Raw genomic sequence first — 23561 nt, 5'->3', positions numbered from 1 at the left:
TTGAGGGGGGCATGTGGACGCCGAGGAGCTACGTGGGGGCATCCAAGGGATCGGCGCTGGGCGCGAGACCACGCGAGCAGTCAAGGCTGACAGCGGGAGCGCGCTATGTAAGGAGGGGCAATGCAAAAGCGTGGTGGCGGTTGCGTCCCCTTCTCGCGAGGTGGGGTGGGGCCAGGGTTTACCGTTTCGGTCGGAAAGACCGAAATTTCGGTACTTTTTTCCGTTTCCGCTACTCACCGGGAAGCGAATTTCGGTCCGAAAAGTGGGTGATTTCGGTTTCAAATTCAAAAATATGAAAGTCAAATTTTAGTCAAAAAACGAAATTTCGGAACAGTAGAAACGAAATGGTGAACCTTGGGTGGGGCAGGCGCGCGGGAGCGGATGGGTGTGTGGCAGGTGGGAAAAGGCGGCGTCGGCGTGGGGCACGATGGGGAAAAGGGACATATGGCACTCGAAAGGTGGGGTCGCCCTGTCAACGGCGGTGCTAGAGGAAAGGAAACAGCAGGGTGGTGCTGGGCCGTGTGTGCTCGCGCGAGCTGGGCCGAGGGCGCGCTGGCGGGCCTAGCGAGCTGGGCTGCGGGGTGCGAGCGGGCCGGAGCAAGCTAGTTCGCAGGTTTAGTTATGGTTGGTGGGTTGGGCTGGATAATGGATTAGTGCTTAGGGCAGCGGGCTGGATCGGTTTACGGTGCGGGTAGCCTAATAAGTCCAAATACAGCCGATGCGCGGATCCTATGCCATGGTGCGCAACACGGTAACCATGGTGCCTTGTTGAAAAAGAGTACACCAATGACCTGGAGGCAGCGGGCGCACACCCCTTTTCTTTCGGTGTGAAAGTTTCCATTTACGGAATTCCTAAACGACAGTCGTGTAAATAAACGCAATGCTGATTCTACAGTCGACCAGGAGCAGAGCAACTCACGGTCGACGACCCGCGCCACGTGGTGGGCCCGACGACCCACGTGATTACCTCCTCCCACGGCCAGAATCTTCTCGCATTTCCTTCCGTCTCCTCTCTCTATTTCTCTTTCTGTCTAGATCCAGCAGACCTCTGTCTTTTTCTTCACGCGAGCTTCGCCCGGTGAGCACGCGGGCGGGATGGTGGCCGCGGCTCGCAGCCCTAGTGCTCGCCAGAGGCGGCGGCGGCAGGGTCTTCCCCCACTCCCCCCTCCTCCGGCGCTCGCGGAGGATGGAGGCGGCGGCGGTATGGTGCGTCCCTGGGTGCTCGCCGGCGACAGGGATGGGGGCGGCGGCGAGGAAGCTCGTGGAGGACGAGGGCGGCGGCGGCGAGGGCGCTGGTCTCCGGCGGCGAGCTCCGCCGGGTAGTTTTTTTATGTACATTTTTTTGTTTCTTCTATTTGATAAATTTCTCTCTGTCAAAATTTTTCTCGTAAAATTTTTTTATCTCACCAATTTGTTTCTTGAATTTTTTTCTACCCACCAATTTTTCAATTTGAAAAATTATTTGACTCATAAAAAAATGTCTGAATTTTTTTCCTCAGAAAACGACAAAAAAATTTCTAAAAACAGAAAAAAATGCTATCGAGAAATTGACCGTACGGAAGCCTCCCGTACAGTTGACCGTAAATTAGCGGTACCCATAAATAAATGAAGTAGTTTGCTTGGAATGCAGCGTCCGTTGGTCCAAAATTATCTGCGGGAAAAAAATGGCGTACAGCTCAGTGTCAGTGGGCTGGAATTCTATTTTTCTACAGATGGAGGTTTTTTCCCGTACAAACTATTACCCAAGGCCCAGAATTGACGAGCTGCTGCTTTTACCCTCCGGCAGCCGCCGCCGCGCTCGCTGATACTCCATCACGCCGCCGCCCGCCGCGCGCGCGCAATGGTGCATCCCCCATTTCCCCGCAGCAGCCGCGCTCTCTCCTTGAAGCGATGATTGCATGATTGGGGGAAAAGCCATTGAAGCATCTCGCAGCCGCCCGGGCGCGAGCTAGTGACCTTGGTGAATTGGGGATCTTGCATTGCTTGCACTCTGTTCGTGGCTGCCATCCTTCTTCCCTCCACTGGCCGGTCTGATTCTGTCCGTGGGTACCAGGGGATGGCGCCTCTGACGAGGCACCGGAAGAAATCCCTTGCCGCGGCACCTCCAGATCTGGTGATCGATCCAGCCGACCGCATCAGCAAGCTTCCGGAGATCCAGGCGCAGATCCTGTCGTTCCTGCCGGCGCAGGAGGCCGTGCGGACGTGCGTCCTCGCGCGGACCTGGCGCAACGTCTGGAGGTTCACCAGACGCCTGCTCATCGCGGGCAAGTCCGTGGAGGAGGTCCGCGAATTCGTGGATCGCCTGCTTCGCGTCCGCCGCGGCGGGCTCGAGCTCGCGCCCCTCGACGCGAGCGAGATCAGGTTCGATCCGTTCGCGGAGGCGGAGGATTACGGGGAGGCCAGGCTTGACGGCATGTCCAGCATCAACAGATGGATCTGTTGGGTTCTGAATTGTCAAATCCGGATGCTCCGGATCGACATATCTGCTCGAACCAGCTTTGACGTCTACTTGCAGATGAGCGCAACGCCCCTCCTCGTCTCGCGGCACTTGACCAGGTTAGAACTCACAGGCGTATTGTTCGTCCATCGTTGCCTCAACCTGGATGGCTGTCCTGCGTTGGAGCATCTGGAGATTAAAGAATGCTGCTTGCAATATGTGAGGAAGATCACTTCCCTGTCACTGAAGTGCCTAGTCATCACATCCTGCGAGTCCAATTCCGCTCGTCACAGCATTCAGATTTGTGTTCCACGTCTAGTTTCTCTGTGCCTGGATAACGATGATGTCAGGACTCCCTTGCTGGAGAGTATGCCAGAGTTGGTGTGGGCAAAGGTCCGGATTGACACATATGTGGACAACTTATATCGTGAAGATCTCATGGTTTGTTATCAGTTATCACGTTACCCAGGCTTTAGATATTGATTCTGATTCTGATAGCGATGGCAGCGAAGAAGGTTGGGGTGATTATGCTAGACAAAATTTCACAAAGTGCGTGGTCCTTGAAGGTTTAGCACAAGCTAAAGATCTAGTGCTGATAGCTAATCGCTCAACGGTACGCTCCAACATATATGCCTTTCGTGCCTATCGATTATTCAATGTTAAACTATAATGTGTTCCAGTCAGAAAATTGTCCCTGTCGATTACTCACAGTTAAACTATATATGTGTTCCAATCAGAAAATTGTCCCTGCTGATAGCAATTATAGATTCCCACACTTATGCATTCCCACCATCTAATCTTCCTAAGAAAATTGCACAGTTCCATGTCTGCATAGTCCTTACAAATACAAGTTTTATTTAGTCTTTTATTATGTTTCCAATCTGTCCAGAATATTTTCAGAAGGGATTTGAAGTGGTGCCCCACATTTTCCAAGTTGAAGACCCTGGTACTCAATGATTACTCGTATGAATCTACAGATTGCAGTGCACTAGCCTGTATGCTTCAACATGCACCAGTTTTAGAGAAGCTCACTGTCCTTTTCTGTAATACGGTTCGTAGAAGGCAACTACCATTGCAGTTTGAGTTGTATAGCACATTATTATTTATCTATCTTGGTGACATCATTTGATTGCATCCTGAAGGTTCAACTCAAATATGACGTGGTAGTGGAAGGACGCCCTGATGCAAAAGGGAAATCATCTATGATATCGCAACACCTTAAGATAGTCGAGGTCAAATGTTTTGAGGTCGATCAAAGGCTTCTCAATCTTCTCAAATTTCTGGGCTCACTTAACATATGTAAGATAATGACCAAAACTGTTTCTGTTCTACATTTCTAGCTAGGCTTTATATACTTGCATGTGGTAGCTATATAGTACTATTTGCAGCGTTGCTTAATAAATTTTTATAATCTTTACCTATGCATGTGGCAGAATATTCTTTATGATTTACCTATAATATTATTATTAATACTTTCATTGTTTTCTTGGTATTTGACCCTCGTATAATTGTTCTTGGATTGATTCACTGACCACGAACAAATAATATCACTGGATTGGCTAAAAATTGTTTTTTTAAGGCAAGCGAAAAATCGTTTCAGACATAATACCTTTTACAATTTTGTTTAACATTCTACAAAAAGATGATGGAAATTTTACATGTTGAAGTCATGTCAGTCTCATCACTAATTTATCTTAGTTATTAATTCTTGCTCCATGCGTATTAATTAAAACATCTGAGTAATTAGCTTATAATGCAGTTTAATGAAGTAAATCCTGATGCATTGATTTCTCTACTATATATTACATCCTTACATTGTTTCCCATATCGCCGTCGAAGACCTATGAACTTACCATGGTTCTGGTGTTCGTGCAGGGTTTCGGTTCAGAGTGACAAAAGGTTCCAAAAGAATATGAACAAACTATCACTATAAATCAATGCCGAGCTCAGTCATGAAAAGTACCATAGTATGCTATCTGTCTGTTTATTCCTAAGTCCTAGGAACATGATCTCCAGAATTGCTTATTAATTATCTGGCAGGCTATACAGGGCTATGTGGTTTTTACAACCATGCTACCTAACAGACACCTATAGGAGTCATCATATATCATATATATTGTTTCTTATATTATAACAGTTCTGGAAATGTTCAGATATTACTGCATTTCAACTTTCCTTTTTTGTAAAGTTTAAATTTCCAATAAGTGTTCAAACGGAGTCGTTCGAGTCGGGATAGGAGTTGAAGATAGGTGCCTCCCGACAAGTGGTGGCTTCCTGCTCTGCAATCCTTGCTGTGATTTTGCGTCGCATGATCGCAAGATACAATGTGGCCGCGTTCCTTAGCCCCAGCGGAAGCTGCGTACGAGCGGTTTCAGAGTAGATTGAAACTAATTCGAAAAAAGTAGAGCGAATTGAAGTCGCGTCTGAAACAGACAACTTTTCGATCTCGTCGGCGAGTTCTGGGAGCAGGATCTCGTTGGAGTCATCGACAGTCTTGTCGAAGTAGTTATGCGAAGGTGCCTCTGGGCTCATGGTGTCGGTCAGATAACTGTCGAAGCCACTTGATTCGTCGGCGATGCAGATCCATGAGCCGAAGATGAAGGTGGTGCCCGCGTTGAGTGCAACATGGTTGAAGTTGAAAGTCACCATTGAGTTCTTTTGATGATCGTCGCTGAGATCCCCTACCTAGCGCCAGCTGTCGGTGTTTAGCCGCCAAGCTCTTCGAGTGATATCCCGAGGAGATTGAGTGTAGGCAGGGACTCGCCGAGATCAGAATGCGACGGTAGAAGGAACACAAGGATTTAGACAGGTTCGAGCCTCTGGAGCGTAATAGCCTACGTCTTGTGTGATGGTTCGATGGTTTGTATTGTCTTAGGTGATTGATGTCTTTCGAAGGGGTCTCTGCCCGCCCTTATATAGTCTGGGGGCAGGGTTACATGAAAAATCTTAGTACAATCCTAGCCGAGTACTACTAGAGTCCTGTTCTGACGAGGTCGAGTAGTTTCTTTGTACAACCGCTAGTTTTACTTCTGTACGATTAGTTACAGTATGATAAGGTACATCTATGCGCTATCCCTTACTCTAGATATTCCACATCTGTGATCGGTCTCGCTGCCCCGGGTCTGACAAACCCTCTGCGAGCTTTTTTATCAGCATAGGAAAAATATCAAATTAGTGGATAACGACATTGCTGAATTACCTATACAAGGCGGGAGAATTCATGGAGGATATGCTAGATTCATCGTTGCCTGAGTTAAGAAAGGATGGGAAGACCTCAACCTTGAGATCCCTGGAGGTGATGGAGAAGAGGAACTACAACATGCCCTCCACACTGATCTGTTGGAACAAACGCTACACATAGGATTTCTGCAAGGAACCACATATTCCACAGCATCAGCTCAGAGGTCATCGGCTGCACAAAGGGGCCCTAGCATGGAACCGCCGTCACTGGACGCACTAAGGCGAAGAAGAATGGAAAGTCTTGGGTTCTGCCACCGCCACCGCCACCACCACCTCCTAAGGCGAAGAAGAACCCACCAAAGAAGAAAGACAAGCCTCCAACTAAGAAGTTAGCATATGAAATGACCAACGAGGAATGGAATGTGCAAGTGGGAAAGGAGGTTGGTGATCACTTCACACCAAGAAAGCTTGAGCCGAACCAACCTGTGGATCCAGCCGAAAAGTTCATTCTAGGAATCATGTGCCAACTAAGGGAGAAAGAAACCCTATTAGACTGCAATCGCTTAATCACAAAGTCTTACGAAAAGAAGGGTGACCGTGGGTCGAACATTTCCCAGCTCGAAAAACAACCCCAACAATTGATACCTCCGTTCAAAGTGCTTTAAAAAGAGAATGAAGCTATTGCCGACTTTGTGCTAGAGACAAAACTCACAATAGCTCAACTCCGAGGGGAGGATCATATCCCGATTCACCCAAGAGAAGGCAGAGAAGAACTTGTATCGGGGGAACCTCTTATATGGGCAGAGTTGCTTCAGATGCAACCAACTAGAATGTGTGAGTCGAATCAATGGTACATGAAGCAATTAGCAGAGGGAACTATAATGTTCGCAGCTCGAGTTCAAGATAGCTATTTATATCGGGGGATAGCGGACGTATGGATCAAATTTATTAGTCTTAGTTTCTATACTATCAAGACGCCCTAGACAAGTCCCTCATCAATGCATTTATTATGTAAGTATTTTCTCTCATTTCTATACTCGAGCTCTATTACATCTGTGCTTTCTCATCTCCTCTTTTGTTTTGTATCATTTAGGAAGAAGGCGAAAGAATGCGGAAAAGGGGGATTTATAACATCGGCTTCATGGCCCCGGATTTATAAACAAGAATAGTGTAATCAAATGGGCAAATCGGATCGATAAAATATATTCAGGGCCTCGCAAAAGGAGCATACTTATACATTCATTCTGCCGCTATACAACTTTATGTGACTCCTTCGACTCTTTTTTCATCTCTTCAATTTGATAATAAGTATATATATCTAACATTTCATTTAGCAAGAAGTCTACATAACCCCCTCAACTATTGGATCTGGATTACTTAACCCCCCAAACTACAAAACATGTTATTTTGTCCCTTGAACTTTTCAAAACTGGCCAAATAACCCCCCAAGGCGGTTTTGGAGGGTGGTTTTGTCTTTTCCTTTTTTTATTTATTTCAGCTGAATCTTTGAAAAACCATTACAAATTACAAAAAAATCCAAAAATTGAAAATCAAATTTTATTGGATTCTACATGAGTAGATCCATACAGTAACTAAATAATATGTTTTGATTTCATACAAAGTTTTTGTTGTAGATTTAGATATATGTTTTTTCTGCAATTAAATAGAATAATTCATAGCTGCATTTTCTATGGTCCAATTGTGGTGAAATTTTTATGATGGGCTAACTATTGTATGCTTGAGCTCTAGTAATAACTTCATACTCATTGGATCGTGTATAGCTTTTCTATAAATTTATTTATGTTCATGCTGCTTAAATTTAAATAAATCTATAACTAAAGTATATATGATCCAATGAGTATGGAATTTTTAATAAACTTCAAGCATGCAATAATTAGCCCACCATAAAAATTTCACTACAATTGGACAATGGAAATTGCAGATATTAATTATTTCCATTAATTGTAAAAAAGTATAGATCTAAATCTACAACAAAAAAAACTGTACTAAAGCATATCATATTATATGTTCACTATGTAGAACTACTCATGTAAAGTCCAATAAAATTAGATTTTCAATTTTTGTATTTTTCTCTGATTTGTTATGATTTTTCAAAGATTCAGCTGAAATAAATAAAAAAAAGACAAAACCACTCTCCAAAACCACCTTGGGGGGGTTATTTGGCCTGTTTTGAAAAGTTCAGGGGGGCAAAATAACCGGCTTCATAGTTTGGGGGGTTAAGTAGTCTATCCCCCATAGTTGAGGACTGTTGCACAAGTTTAATACATTTGGCATAGAAAAATGTTAATCCCAATGAAATTTGTCTTCAGAAATAAATGTCTTTATCAGATAAATGATTCTGATTATTCCATCAAGCAGGTTATATAATATGAGGAAACCGAGATATACTTAGCCAGCTTTTGCATGAAGAAGGCAAAAAAAAGGTCCATGACAATGATGTTTTGTCTTTATTTCTCTATGTATCTTTTACCTTTTACTTTTGGGCCTAAAAATTCCATGGTTGTGTTGTGACAAACCTCTAATTGGAAACATGTAGTTATTTATTATTCAAGAATAATAGTGATTCTGACAAAAGGAACTATACACATACAGATTGTTGAATAAATTTGAGTGCCTTTTTAATTAACATGTTTTCTTAATAACAACCCTTCTGGGGAGCCTGATGATAGTCTTCTAAACAAAATCTAGTTGCATTATATGTCTAACTCGTAAAAAGGTAAAACTTTGACAATTCAAATTTGTGTTCACCAGTCCAATATTATAAAACATATTGCATACTAGATTACCAAATCTTTTATGCTATTGAGTATTTAGCTATACGAGAAAGTAAAATAATAATTAATCACTGTGTATACATTTGTAATTTGAATGGTCCACCATAAGCAAATAATTGCACGAGGTAGCCTTCCACTCTAAATAAATATATCAGTCGACCTTTTCAAGGAAACATCAAGGTAGCATCATCTGATTGCTGGATTTGTTTAATAAGACTAGAGATTTAGGGTTGGCTAGGCCCGATCACACCCACATGTCCTACAAAAGTTGAGTCCAACTAGTGCCTTCCAAGCAAGGCAGATGGAACATCTAGGGTGGAGACTTCAATTTCTCTTACTAATATAATATAACTGAATACTATAAATAAACCCATATGTTCAGAAGAGTCTTGCAAGGGCATCCTATCCTGTTGCTATTTACCAAACACTAAACTACTGTTTTTTTAGTAAAGTTAATGATTTCCATCAAATTACCCCATTATTTTGTACTGTATAAGTAAGAAGTACTATAATAATAACTTTAAACCATCAAGGCCATCTTTATGTTGTTGTACTAATTGAATCAAATGATCCATGTAACCAGGTATCAGCAATAAAAGTCTGCATTTAGGAAATCTACTAATCCATATATTGTCACATCATTGCTGCCATTACCATATAATGACCTGAGTGCACATTATATAGAAGAAAATATTAATTATTCAGTATTATATTATTTAGGAGCTGACTATCCAACTACTTGAACAGCATGCTTAACCATAAAAGTAACCAGAGATAGCTATGGCTACCTGTATTTGATAATGCTAATAACTTAGTGCTTGGACCAATCAATGGGATCATAGCCATTAGCCGAATGCAGGCGGAGCTCGAGCGTTTTATAGTGGCCGGCAAAGTTGTGCGCTGCAAACATAGTGTTGGTAGAGATTGGGTTAGCGGATGGACGACCCCTCATTGCTAGTACAAGATAGGTCGTCGAGCTGGGGTCAGTGATAGAGAGATGTGGCCGGGCACATTATCATCACGATTTCACCATCATACTTGGCCAATTGGGCACACCACAGCCACCATATCAACATCGTACATGCACAATCCTATGTGTGTCAGTTGGAAAAGGCAGGCCGCCTAACATATTTTGACGGACAACACGCAGCTGGACATGAGAAAGACACGTTGGCCGGTGGCCACACGGCACACCAATGTGTAGATCTCACATAATTAAGGTGACATGTGGTTGGCTGTATCCATACACATCCCATGGGTCACCAATCACGAAACATCAAACGTTACGAGAAGATGAGAAGGAGACACCATGAAAGGATAAAAAGGTAGCAATCAAAAAGACCAAGAAAGGATCAAAGCAAAAGGGCACAAGTCACATGGACATGTATACATTTTTTTGCGCTTACGCTAAATTTTTTAGCGTTCTATTCACTTAGTTTTGGGTTTAGCGCCACCAAAGAATGTAGATAATTTTTATTTAATCATTGGTTAAAACAAAGGGGTCATAAACCAAAACTACAATTTTTGACAGGCATATCCACTATGTGTTGGGTGATTTGGCTCTCTATGAATTGTTTTTGACTAATGTCAACCAAAAATGTTTTTGCAGGTTTTATTCAAGGGAACGCATTGGCTATGCCTTTGGGAGCAGTTGCAGCACAATGAGGATGAAAAGGAGAGGATGATTCAGTCATGTCGTTGCTGGAGATGTCGGCTTTTTGTTTCTTGAGTAAAATGCATAGCCGGTCCTCGAACTTGTCTCAAAGTGTCATCTAGGTCCCTAAACTCTCAAAATGCATTTTTAGATCCCTAAACTTATCCGGAGGTGTCATTCGAGTCCCTAAACTCTCAAGATGTATCTTCAAGTCCACAAACTTTGTCTTCATATATCATTTCGGTCCCTAAACTCTCAAGGTGAAATTTTCAAATCCCTAAAAAATTACTATTAATTAATTGTATTCAAAATGAATTGTTTATTAAGCTATTTTTTCACCAATTCATTTATAAATCTTACCACTAAGACCATTTTAATTCTGAATTAGCTACTTATTAATCATACATCGTGAGTTAATCTAGATCAATTGATATCAACAATGTATATTATAGTTTTTCTATTTAACATGGAGATATCAATGCTAATTTTGAATATTTCTACTAATTATTTTATATTTTGCATGTGCTTTGTATAAGTTTATTAAGATAATTTTGTTCTCATTCTCAATAAAAATTAAAATAGCAATTTTTATTAAATTTAAAGTAGCAAAAGAACTTTTCATTAACTCAAAGTAGAAAAGCAACATTTATATTAAATTAAAAATAGCATCTTGAGAGTTTAGGGAGCTGCATGACACCGCGAGACAAGTTTGTGGACGTAAAAATGTGTTTTCAGATATTAGGGACCTATGTGACACCTTGGAACAAGTTTAGGGATTTGAAAATGCATTTTGAGAGTTTCGAGACCTAGATGACACCTTAAGATAAGTTCGAGGACCGCCTATGTATTTTACTCTTGTTTCTTCACGTCCCATGAATGTCATCCGTATTCCTGTATACGGCATACTTGTATGCGGTTGTGTATTTGTATGTTTCCTTAACTCTTAATACATGGTATGCTTCATTAAAAAAAACACACATCGAACCCACTTAATTGAAGGGCATTTTAGTCCGGTTACCACAATTCTCTCTCCGCTCACAGAAACAACATCTTATTATTTATTAGCGACACGAAATTAAGGACTGAGATGGGTTTTCCCTTTTCTTTATAACTCCATATTATTTCTCCTTTGTTTACTCCAGCCACCATGCATGTTGGAAGGGTCGTCTCTGCTTTATTTACTGAACACATCAGGGAACAGAGCATGGATAACTAACCGTGCAGCATCAGACGCGACGGAAGAGTCGATCGAGATACATGCTTGCGCGCCCAAAAAGGATCAGGCCTTCAACGAATTAATCTAGATGCTATTGGGTTGAATTACCTCGTGCTCCGCTGGAACGAGAGCTGTGTGTAGCTCAAGCAAGCCAGCAGTGGGGGAAAACCCCATATGCATGCTAGGTGCGCCCATCTTAGATACTGCGTGCACAGAAGTTAACCACATCGTGATAAAATTTGTTGAAACCTCTGATTATTTTTTGCGCCGGCTCGTACGCGGATGTTTGTTGGAAGTTGAACCGGTCGAACGAGGAGCCATCGAGAAGCGTACGCACCGTCGTCGTCAGAGCACCAGAAAAATATAATGAATCTCCGTCGTCTTCCGGGGCAAGAAATCAAAGCCATGCGGCCATGCACGCACGCACGACGCCGCGACTTGATCAATCGTCCGCGCGCGCACAAACTCTCGAGTCAGCCGTCGCGTGCTGCGTGAGGCCGCGCGCGGCTTGATCGTCGTCGTCGTCCATGCCGTAGTTTGTACGCATGCACGACGTGGGCGCGCGCGTACGTTCGTGTACCTCCGATCCGCCGTATTTAGCATGCATGCATCCATGACGCTAGCTAGCTCGTCGTCTTCTTCTTCCCGCTTCTGGGCGGACGACGACGTACAAGAAGACATGCGTGATGAGATGGAGCTGCAGGCAGGCAACGCACGCACGGACGTATAACGCCATTTGGAGTTGAGCGCACGCAAGGTAAAGCACGGCACCGTTTGGAGTTTTGGTCCCAGATAATATAGGCCATCAACCGCGCAAACAGACACGTACATACGTACACTGTTCCGGCGCCGTCCGTAGGAGTGCAGAGTGAGTAGCGTAGCTCGGCAGTACTCCCTCCGTTTCAAATTATAGGTCGTTTAATTATTTTAACTTTAAATTTGACCCCTCGTCCTATTTTAAAAAATTGTACAAATATAATAAAATTAATTTAACTCATTCTTGAAGAACTTGTATTGATTAAACAAGTCACAACAAAAGATGTGATATTTTACAAAATAAATAAATAAATAAAACGAGTAATTAAATTTGAGGCAAAAAATCAAACGACCTGTAGTTTGGAATGGAAAGAAAGAAAGAAAAAAGAAAGACGAGAAAGAAAAAGGTGTCCACGTTGGTCAGCTACAGCTAGCACGCGACAGTGGAGGTGCAGTGCTGCAGTGCAGCAGGAACAAGCAAGATCACCAAGCTAAGCACCCTTTTCCCGCGTTTGCCTTGGTCGTCGTCACCGCCAGGGCCAAGCATCTATCCTATCCGTGTGGGCCAACGCGCAGACAGAGCCGCCGATCGAGAGAGAAAAGTGCGTGCGGACGAACGCGCAGCGCCGGATTATACTTGATTAGGTAGGCGCATGGAGTAGGGGTGGAAGATAATAAGGCGCGGTAAAGACCGGCCAGGCGGCTCAAATAATACTGTAAACCAGCAGCTGATATGATGATGAGCTTCCATTTGGACAGCACTACTGCCTGTCGTAAAGCCAGCAAATAAGGCTACAACTGAACTGCTAGAAGGAGCCGATAAAGATAGGTGATCCTTTTTTTTTTAGTGGAGCATGCAACTAACAGTAACAGACAGACACCAACGATAGGATCATAGGATAGGATCCCCAATGATGGCAAAGCTAAGCTGAACCTAGCTAGCTTTAATTTGTGAGCCAGCTAGCTACACGTTGATTGGAGCACGACGCCAAATAAAGCAGCTACAGCACTCCGATCCACTAGTGGAAAGAACAGGATGAGGTCGATCTCGAGCGGGTCGTCCATGGCAGCCGCGCGTCTTGATGACATGATGAGCCCACTGCTGCACGTACGTGTTCTCGCGACGAAGCAGGCAGGCGAGGGGGTGGTGGTCACCGTCAATATATAATTGGTGACGTTGGTCGCCCTCGTCAAGCCGCCACCGCTAGTGCTAGGTTCGTCGTCTCTTGGCACCATCATCCAAAGGGCAGAAGACCACGCTAGCTGCCTCAGTTTCTCGGAAAGCATTCACAGCGCGGGGCACGCAAACCTCTTGAGCTATACTACCAGTACTGCAGCTGTGCCCCAATGAAGCGGCTCATAGATTAATTAGCAGGAGAGGCAAGGCAGCCCGAATTCGCCAACCTCTTGAGCTATACTACCAGTACTGCAGCTGTGCCCCAATGAAGCGGCTCATAGATTAATTAGCAGGAGAGGCAAGGCAGCCCGAATTCGCCAACCATCACCTTCTTTTGTGTGACAAAGTCAGGGCTTGTTTGGTTCCAGAGATTTTTTTTAGTCTCTGGAACTTTTTAGTATTTAGAAGTATTAAATAAAAGTTAATTATAAAACGGGGGCTAAATTGTGAGACAAATCTAATGAGGTATATTAATCTATGATTAACGGATGGTACTGTAGCATCAATGTAGCAAATTATGAATTAATTAGACTCATTAGATTCATCTCGCAAATTAGCACTCAGCTGTCAAAAAACATTTATAAACATATTTTATTTAATATTATAAAATAGTAAGATTCACGTGCTGCTGTGGGTGAGTCGCTCGCCCTCGCGGCCACTGCTGTAAACTCTTTGTTCTCCTCTTAATGAAAAATATGTTTATTAGGGAAGGGGAACATGGCACGCAAGATATGGCAAATGCGTCGGTCTGCAGCTGCAGCTGCAATTGCGTTGCGTCGCTAGCCATGGCCGGTAACTGCTAGCTATGCGTGCTGACCGGGTGAGAGCTGCTGGAGATCGAGGCTTTTTCAGAAAGGTGGCATGCAGCCACCAGGGAGGGTAAACCGGCAACGGCAGTATCATTCGTGCGTGCATCTGCATCTGTGCGTGCCGCCCGTGATGCCATCCACTGGACGTGGTCACCTCACGAAACACAACGACTCGGCCAAGAAACAGAGGATGGATGATGCAGCAGCCGGAGGTTGTTCATCTCTTTTACCACCACAACTAATCTGTTTCTCCACTTATAGTACAAAAAGTTAACCAGAACAGCACTTTGACACCGGCGGTAACTTCTACAAAACAACAGGACGAACGGGATAAAATTGTCCTATAACCAGTAACCACTAGTATTTTACTGTATCCGGCTATCTTTAAATTACTCAGACTGACTGGTGATGAAGTTAATTAGCTAGCGAGATCGCCGGAGCCGAGGGCCGCCACGCGCCGTGGCCGGCGCGGTCAGACGGCGGCGACGTGGATGGACGCGCTCTTGGGCGCCAGGCAGACGGGGCAGGCTTCCGCCCGGGGCTCGCACGCCTTGCACAGGCACAGATGCCGGCACGGCAGCAGCAGCACCGACGCCTCGCCGCCGCCGCACCCCCGGCACGCCCACCTGCTCGCCGCAGGGGCCGACGTGGCCGCGCCCGCGCCCTCGGCCTCCACGACGCATCGGGACAGCGCGTCGTCCGCCGCCGCGGCGGCAGGGGCGGGGTCGGAGGACTCGCCGAAGCCCTCCTCGGCGGCCGGCGCCGGGGCGGCACCGGCGCCGCGGAGGAGGAGCGCGTCGAGCGCGGCGCGGAGCCCCGCGGCGACGGCCTCGTTGCTGCGGGCCACGCCGCGCCACGCCTGGCCCTCGGCGGCCGCCTGCCGCAGCAGCTCCTCGAGCTCCGCCGCGCGCCGCCGCGCGGCGCCCAGCTCGGCCTCCCGCGCCCGCAGCGCGCGCGCCGCGCCGGCCGCGGCGGCGCGCGCCAGCGCCCGGCGCTGCCGCTTCCCGGCCTCCTCCAGCCCCGCGCGCAGCCACTCGCACTCGGCGCGCACCAGCGCGTCCACCTCCGCGCCCTGCCGGCACAGGAGCTCCGCCACCAGCGCGTCCGCCGCCGCCGCGGCCGGCCGCCCGCTCGTCGACGCCGTCGCGGAGTCCACCATGCGGCTCGCGATCGTCCCTGGGATCGGCAGCAGCGCCGCCGACGAGGACGCCACGTACTGGTCGAGCGCATCATCTTCCCTCCCGCGCTTCCGCGATGGCAACGCCACCCCACCACCGCCGTTCCATGTCAGCTCACTCTGCGCGCCGCTGACCACGCCGGCGGCGCAGTTGTAGTGGTACCCCTTGTCGGCCTCTGGCAGGAGCGCGCCACCAAAGTCCCTGAGCGCCAGCAGCTGGTCCTCCGCCAGCCCGGCGCCGCCGCAGAGCGGCAGGCACCCGGCGAGGCCGCCCCCGAACTGCGCCCGCACGGCCATGCCACAAGTGTCTTCTCCAGGAGATCGAGCGAGAGCAATGGAGAAGGGGGAGATGAGCAAGAAGAGACGATGGTGAAGGCTGCAACTACAAGAGGGGGTATATAAAGCTCGAGGAGGCGATGCCACGTGGAAATTACCACGCCGACTAATTCGGTGGCCACCGCAAAAGAATGGCACGCGCGGCGCGCCTGCCGCAACGGCGGCGACAAGCCCGGCCGTGGTGGGGCCCACCCACGCCTCGGCATCCCGGGATGGGTCGTACTCGCTCGTACTGTCAGTCTACCACCGTATGGATGGATGCCAAATTATTTGTGATCCGTTTTCTTAAAAAAAAAAATTATGTGTGATCTAATCAAACTTGGTTCGTATTTATTTCGGGTACTAATTAAATTGAGTTAGCTAAGGGTTGAATTTGACCGTATCGCCGTGTCTGCGAAAGAGCATCTTTTGTATTTGAAAATGCGTTGCTGAATTTGGTGGTGTCCGGTGGGGGCAAGCTAATTAGCGCGCGCGGAGGGTTGGCGGCGCGTGATTTCAGACAGCAGTTTTATTTTCTTTTTTGAAAAAGTTTTTTGTCCACATTATTTTTTTCTGAAAAGTTATAATGTCTAAATACAACTTTTACGTATAACTTTTTGCACACGTCTTCTAAGAGATAAATTTGTATCATAATTTTACGATACATACAACTTTTACATATAACTTTTATGATGTGAACCTGAGTTTGATGCCGTGCGTTCATAACTTATGTTTGCATAACTTGTTTCTAAATTGTTGCATAACTTGTGCTACGCAACTTATGATGCGCAACTTATGATGCACAATTTATGATGCGGGTTTATGATGCACAACTTGTGATGCGGGACTTATAATTCATGACTTGTGGAACTTATGATGCATAACTTATGATACGCAACTTTTGATGCGCGAGTTGTCTGAAACCTTGTGTATATAATTTATACCATCGTACATAACTTATTAAAAAGTTGTATGACAAGATTTGAACTTGACTTATAAAGCACAAATTGTATGGTGAGAAAAAAATAATGCTAGAAAAAAATAATTGCTGGCTTATATACGTTTGCAATCATGAATGTAAATATTACCTTGTGATGTTGCTAACAAGTTGAACACCATGAAAATATTACCTTGTGATGTTTGCAATCATGAATGTTAATATTACCTTGTAATATTACCTTGTGATGTTGCTAACAAAGGGAAATGGAAGGCCCACGGGGGAAGGCCCACACGGGGGAGGTCCCGTTGATAGCTTGTCGGATCGATTGCTAGCAGCACAAGTAGCGCGCGATGGCACGATTGGATTCCGGTGTCCGGTGACGGCCAGCAGTTCTGACCATGAGGACATTATCTAACTCCAATAAATAGCTTCTCCACTGTATAAAAAAACTTTAAATAAATAGAAAAGACTAACTGATACTCGATCAGGTAGATCTACGCGCCTGTAAAATACTCAATAATTCAGCTAGGTCACATCCATCATGGAATCAAAGCCTGCAGCAGCGTCGTCGGATGCCCTCGAGAGACTCTTCTGGAGTCTGGACACATGGGTTTGTTTTTATCGTGGAATTCAGCTCAGCTGTGCTATTTTTTTATGTAGCTAGGTGCGCTGTGATCTCCACTCCACATGCATGATCTGCGGTGGTGGCGAGCGAGCCAACCAAAACCAAAATGCTTGCATGATTCGTCAGAGCGAGCGGCAGATCTCTTATCCCTGCTAAACAAATCCATCTCGCAATGATAATGCTGGGGTTGATTCCTTAAAATGCGTAGACAAACATGTGTGGGGTGGGGTACTGGTGGTGCTAGCTAGTAGCTACCTCGTGCAATTATTTAGCCCGTGTTGGGCCAGTCAAGCTGCAGGGGATAGTTTTTTTAAAATTTTTTGCCTTAAATGATACTAAGACAGGCTCGATCTTCTGACCCAATAATTGTTATTAGTGACATCCTTTGATCACTGGAGTTCGTGATTGCTATTAGTTAATTGTAGTCTGTTCGTAAAAAATATTGCAAAAACAACAAATTCAAAAGGTTGCATCCCAAACTATATATATTTAACATGTCCAAGTGTCACGCGAAACTACAGATTTAAAGAATAACATGGTAAAACTGTAGATCCGAATATGCGCACATTAATTTTATTTACCCCAAAACAACAGTTTATTACGACGATGTATGCATCATAAATTGTTGAGTTTAATTCAGATAAACCTATACTCTTGCTATATGGTAGCAATAGGTTGTTTCATTCATATATGTAGTTTCATGCATGTAATACTACGGCTCCTTAGATATGTAGTTTCATGCATGATACAATGCAATGCCCGCATGTTAATTAAATTTGTAATTTCATGGTACAATTTCTAAAATATATATAATTTTTTATGATTTTGACAATGCGTACGTATAGTTTGCTAAATTTGCGAAATCAATTGATCACTTCTTATATATGTTGGCAGATAATATGCGGCCTCTTTTTTTTTCAGCGTAATAATGGTCGGTTTATGATTTAAAATGCAGACCTTTACATGGCCTCTTCTCTGATCTCTGCTAACAGAAGTTTTATTAAGCACCAAATGGTAATCATTATATCCAATCTTAAAGTTCCATCAGATTAGACGCAATCGCATCATTATTAGGACCAACACAAATGGGAAAAGATGTTTGGAATCCATAAGCTCCTTATCAAGAAGAACTAACATCAGTGGCAGACCATTTTGCCTTTTTCACACAAAAGCAGGCCAGCCAAATCTTTTCATCCTCACAACGGACCATTCATTTTGGAATCAAACTTAACTAGTCAGAATAAAAAAATCCCTGTCATTCTCTATTGACAAGATGACAATGGGATTAATTTTCTGTACTATCATAGATGCGTTGAACTACCTAATAAGCCTAGCCACTAATCTACTTTTTTTTTCCAAAGTCTTGCTGTTGAGGTAGCTACCTTTTACTAAATAAGCTACACAATATTTTAATAAATCATCATCTAATTTGACCTGAAAGCTCCCCCGCTCATCGCGATCCACGGGAAATTAAAAATATATGTATGTTTATCGCCTTTGGCAGTCATCATAGTTGGCGAATCAAGTCGATTCTTGTAAGAACCACCAAAGGCTGCATTTTTAGGAAATTTCCCAACACCCCCCACTGTCATCATCGCTGTCCTGTATTCAGACCTGAACGCACGTTATCAGAAATATTCTTGATCGAGAGCATCAGCAAAAACGACCTATAAGCGTGCGGGCGTGCATGTGCATACCAGCACAAAGTCCCAAACTTTCTCTTCCTTAATTCCCCAAGATGTGGTATTATACTCTGCAAGGTTGGATTAGTTGCTGGCGCACTTTCAGTGACGACACACACATCAATTTATGTAGGGTGCCAAATGATAATAATGCTTATCGACAGCACCATGAGAGGTGACCAGGCCCTGCTGCTCGTGATTTCTCTATTGTGCACGCACATACTTACTCGCGTATGCGCCTGATTAATAAGCAGATCGAGACGGCATCACGCATCCGGATTGAATAATTGGGGAAACAGCAATAATAATGCCGGTGTGGAAGGCAGTTTGCGTTTGTTTGGAGCTTCAACGACACTTTTTAGAACAAGATTTGGAAGCATTAACTATTATTGGAAAACGAAGTGGCTAGGAATGATAAAGAGATGCCACCACTACACGCACGCACAAATGTCGGCATTTTGGAGGAACGGACGGAAGGAAAGCGAGGTATGAACAGGCTACTAGCTAGCTCCATATGCCTCTTATTGCTTCTAATAAGCACATGTAGTGGTTGGAATATGAGGCGAGAACACAATAAGATAGATATGTAGCAACCGTCTAAAAGGGTCGGGACACAAACAGTTTGTGAAAGCAGTGTCCAATTCAAAGGTGCTGAGGTAAGAACAGAGAGAATAATAATTAACAACATGGTGACTCTCCAACTTGACAAACATTACGTATGTACGAGCCTGAAAGTTGTCCATCGGTGGGCGTTTGTTTCTTGTACAACTCTCAAGATCTTCCTTTACTTGATTGCATAGTTCTCGTTATGTGAAGACACTACTGGATAGTTGCGAGAATCTCAATTCTCACATTAGGTTTTTGCGACCTTACGATCAAGGTCACGATTCTAGTAGCTACGTACCGGTAGTACCTGCCACCAGCGGATCCAAATAAAGTGTGGACTGGGTGGGCCAAGAATCAGTGCAGAGCAGAACTCTCTAATTTTGAACACATGATAGCAAATTAACGTGCAAGCTTCTTGATTTTAAGTTAAACTTCTTAATTAATTGTAGATTTGAATATTTTTGAGACACTTAATAAGCTGTTGCGAGATTAAAAAAAAATCTATTGGACCACCACCCTAGCTTCCAATCCTAGAATCGCCACTAGTACCTGCTAGAGACTTCCGATTCGATTTAGAATATACGATTTTGACACCCCTCTTCATACGTGTAAATATATCCACAAAATATAATTGACAAAGTTGAAAATTGAAATTTTGAAGCTTCGGGTAAAATCACATCAAACAGACAAGGCCAACCATACCATGTGGCAAACATTGATGAAATGGTTGAGTCTCTATACTATTTGAAATCATACATGGTAGATGCCAGCTGATTGGCTATACAGGTAGCTAGGCGCCTTGTCCGCGGGTCTACGCACTTGCATGCACGGCCCATGCAGCTAGCACACACGTAGTACATACATGACCCATGCATGGCCATATGATGAAGAGCATGAAGAATAATCTCGGAGAAGGGATGATTTGACCTGTTCTTGTTCTCGATCGTGCACACATCAATGCAAAACACGTGACTACTCCATTTGACTCGAGTTCGGCAGTAAACGCTGTTAACGGCAGGCCTTATTTCCCTATAGGTCCTTTACTTGATTGCATAGCTCTAGTAACTATTAATTTGGTTTGGGTGAAGAATTTGTGGTTGGACTTTACTATGGATTTCTGACCACATTAATTCCCTATAAGTCCTTCGTTCTCCAGTTTTATAGGTTGTGGAAGAGAGTGGTTCATAACGGGGAAGGGGATATCAAGTAGTCCATACACAGCAAGGTTAATAATATAGCCAACCGCTGGGTATAAGGATTCTTTGTAGCTTTCTCTCGGTCCATTCATATAGTAGTTGAGCTCTTCACTATTAATATATGATCCACTTATTCCTCTCACAAAATTTTCTTGGTTCTTGTGCATAAGCGGGCTGTAAGTTCAGAGGCAACAAAGTGATAATTAGCCTAGCATTTAGTTTGTTTTTTTTCTCCGAAACTGCCTAGCATTTAGTTGATAGAGATTGGTCAGAGAATGACTCCGAGCAGGGCTAGCGCCTAATTTAATCATGGTGGCTGCCCACCGGCCACCAGCATTTTCCATTCCATTCCATGTGCTCTTTCGTTCCATCACACATCAGGCTCAGCCAAATGGGGCACGGTACAGCACCACAGGCACACAGTCCCCATCATCCGGCCGGGATCAACCATCAATTAAAGGCGGAAGACCATGGTGCCATGCGTGCAGCTGGTGTTCTTGGTCGCAAAAGGCAGGCTATCTAGCTCATCGGTTTGTCCGACGGGGACTACACGCTCGAAGCAGCAGGCCACGAGCGGCAGCATCTATCAATGCACGGTCCATCATGCGGCAGAAAAGGATCGGCCGAGGAGAGGGAATCCGGCCGGTGGTCAGCCGGTCACGCGCCGGTCGACCGGCCGGTAAAATAAAAGCGGATGTGGACCTGCTTGCTGGCTCTTCTTGCTTGCAACGCATCCATCAGCAGGACACGGATTGTCAGCTTGCGGTTCGGTTGGATTCACAAATACTACGCATCATCACGCGCAGAGAGATCGATCGATCTATCCATCAGCCCAACTGTATCGATCTCGATCGAAACGTCAAAAGGATGGACGAAAAAAAGATTGGAAAACAGAGGCTGGAAAAGGACATCCAAAAGCTAGCAAGCATGGAGAAAAAAAGATGACGGGCTAGGTCGATCGAGACAAGGCTAATGATGACGCGATTCCATGCCTCTTCATCATTTAATCTGTATGGTTTTTCCCCTAACAAGCTAAGCTAGCTAGCTAAACTAAAGCGCTAATCGATCAAGTGACGCGGTGGATGTGAAACAAAGATCACTAATAGACAAAAGGAGAAGGACCGGCTAGCTAGCTAGGACCAGACAGCTTTACGTGCAAGCAGCCATCGTCTAGCTATCCCTGTCATGGAGTGCTAGAGGACAACGAACAGCAAACCAGGAAGGAATGGCACGGCAAGGAAAAGAACAAACGCTGATGGCAACTGTTTACACTGTGTGCGACCGGGCTTTGATGATGACTTTGCATTGCGGCCTCCTCTTAGTCTGTGTTTAGTTTCAAAATTTCTCTCTCCAAATTTTACTATTCATCTATTATATCAATTTTTTTGCCTCATGCATGGAGCATTAAATGTAAGTAAATAAAAAAACTAATTGCATAGTTTTGATGTACACGACGAGACGAATCTTTTGAGCCTAGTTAAGTCATGGTAAGACAACAATTACCACAAACAAACGAAAATGCTATAGTGTACTACAGTATCCGATGTGTCTTTTTTTACCACCATTTTACGGATCCAAACACAGCCTTAGCTTTCTCTGAACGAAAGTAGTTGGTGCCGCTCTGCTCCTCGCTGGCCATAGACGATGGGGCCAGATAGGGTTTGGACCAGATCCAAGTAGTTGCAGAGCACAACCGGGCATGGACGACCAAGGTTTTCATTATCGGAAATACAGAGCAGAATCAGAGGAGTTAGACGGCGGGAAATTTCGGGCAGGGAACGGCTGATACGCATCGACTGCTGGGAGCAGTCACCGAGGGCGAGGTCAGGTGATCTGATTCCCCCCAGCTGAGGAAACAAACACAGAGCAGAATTAGAGGAGTTGCAGCAGCATGATAAGATTCTCATTCAATGATTCACATTCACATCAGAACTGGAGCCTCTTTTTCATCTTTTCACCAGAAGAGAACACAAGATAGGGAACAAATCTTCCACCGGGCCGTAACTCCCGGAAAGAACGAACGGACGGGATCGAACTCATCTTTTTTTTTTTGAGCAAAGGATCGAACTCATCTAACCTCTGGCTACTAATTACGCATCTGGAGTAATTTCAGTTGACGACAAGGCCCACGGAGCCAATCCACGTGGCTTGGAAAGATAAGATGTAATGCCCATACGAGATAGCAAGGAGGGAACGTGCGAAGCGAGAGATCTCGATTTCGAACCACGTACGCTGCATGTGATCGAAAAAGTATCAAAATGGGTTATACTAGATTACTAGACTTGTGTCAAATGATGGGTGGTTGGAGGTGCATACCTAGTAAAATACGAATTTTTTTTTAATTTTAGATTTGCATTTGGAATTGATTTGTGCTGGCTGAAGATTGTGGTCGTACAATACACCCATCAGCACCAATGTTGATTTGTGCTGGCACAAGATTGTTGGCGGCTGTTAAAACCGCCCGCACAAATAGATTTTAACCATGCAGCAAATCCATGCATTGCCGTCCTTAGGGGTGCAAATTGATGTCCTTTAGGTGCACCTCCAATTCTCTTTAGTTCAAAATTTTGTACTACTTCTCCAAAGTGAAATTATATTTTGGAAAAGTAGTACAAAATTTTGAACTAAACAGTGTTGGAGGTGTATCTAAGGATCACCTCTCTGCACTTCCTTAGTTTAACTGGTGACCATATCAATGGAGAGATATCTCCATCCGCGCGTATCCGTCACGGGGGAAGGATATGTTTTTGAGCCGCCAAAGGACAACGAAGGCTGTGGCCGAGCTATGCAACGAACCCCTAATTCTGTATGTGAATTGTTCACATCCGCCACTTAAAAATAATCTGAAGTAATGTTAGTTTAAATTACCCACGTGCGCTATTATAGAATATAATCTAATGTAACCCTCTAAATATGCGTCTAACTTACCTAGCCACTAACTTTGCATCAAAAGTACTCATACAAGTATGTTCTTATGATTACTCACTTCTAACAAA

The 23561-nt window shown here is 44.7% G+C and overlaps 2 protein-coding genes across 3 annotated transcripts; one reads left to right on the top strand and one right to left on the bottom strand.

Annotated features, from left to right (window-relative positions):
- The first annotated feature begins 1742 nt into the window (after positions 1 to 1742).
- On the top strand, positions 1743 to 6813 carry LOC120644616 (putative FBD-associated F-box protein At5g38570). 2 transcript variants are annotated; one of them, XR_005663850.1, is made up of 5 exons: positions 1751 to 3050; positions 3327 to 3488; positions 3580 to 3736; positions 4313 to 4404; positions 6711 to 6813. XR_005663850.1 is itself a non-coding variant. In XM_039921267.1 (3 exons), exon 1 carries the CDS (start codon positions 2057 to 2059, stop codon positions 2918 to 2920), a length of 864 nt encoding a protein of 287 aa, XP_039777201.1. In that variant the 5' UTR covers positions 1743 to 2056; the 3' UTR covers positions 2921 to 3050; positions 3327 to 3736; positions 4313 to 4612. The 2 variants fall into 2 exon arrangements, 1 of the variants encoding a protein (XP_039777201.1); XM_039921267.1 differs by lacking the exon at positions 6711 to 6813 and having other exon boundaries at positions 1743 to 3050; positions 3327 to 3736; positions 4313 to 4612.
- Positions 6814 to 14219: 7406 nt separating this feature from the next.
- Positions 14220 to 15583, bottom strand: LOC120644615 (probable BOI-related E3 ubiquitin-protein ligase 3). The gene has a single exon (XM_039921266.1). The coding sequence runs from the start codon at positions 15496 to 15498 to the stop codon at positions 14497 to 14499; it is 1002 nt and encodes a 333-aa protein (XP_039777200.1). The 5' UTR covers positions 15499 to 15583; the 3' UTR covers positions 14220 to 14496.
- Positions 15584 to 23561: the final 7978 nt, after the last annotated feature.

This window comes from Panicum virgatum, chromosome 8K (genome assembly GCF_016808335.1).
Source record: "Panicum virgatum strain AP13 chromosome 8K, P.virgatum_v5, whole genome shotgun sequence".
Lineage (NCBI taxonomy): Eukaryota > Viridiplantae > Streptophyta > Magnoliopsida > Poales > Poaceae > Panicum > Panicum virgatum.
The sequence above is the reverse complement of the archived record's forward strand: the minus strand, read 5'-3'. Positions and strand labels throughout refer to the sequence as shown.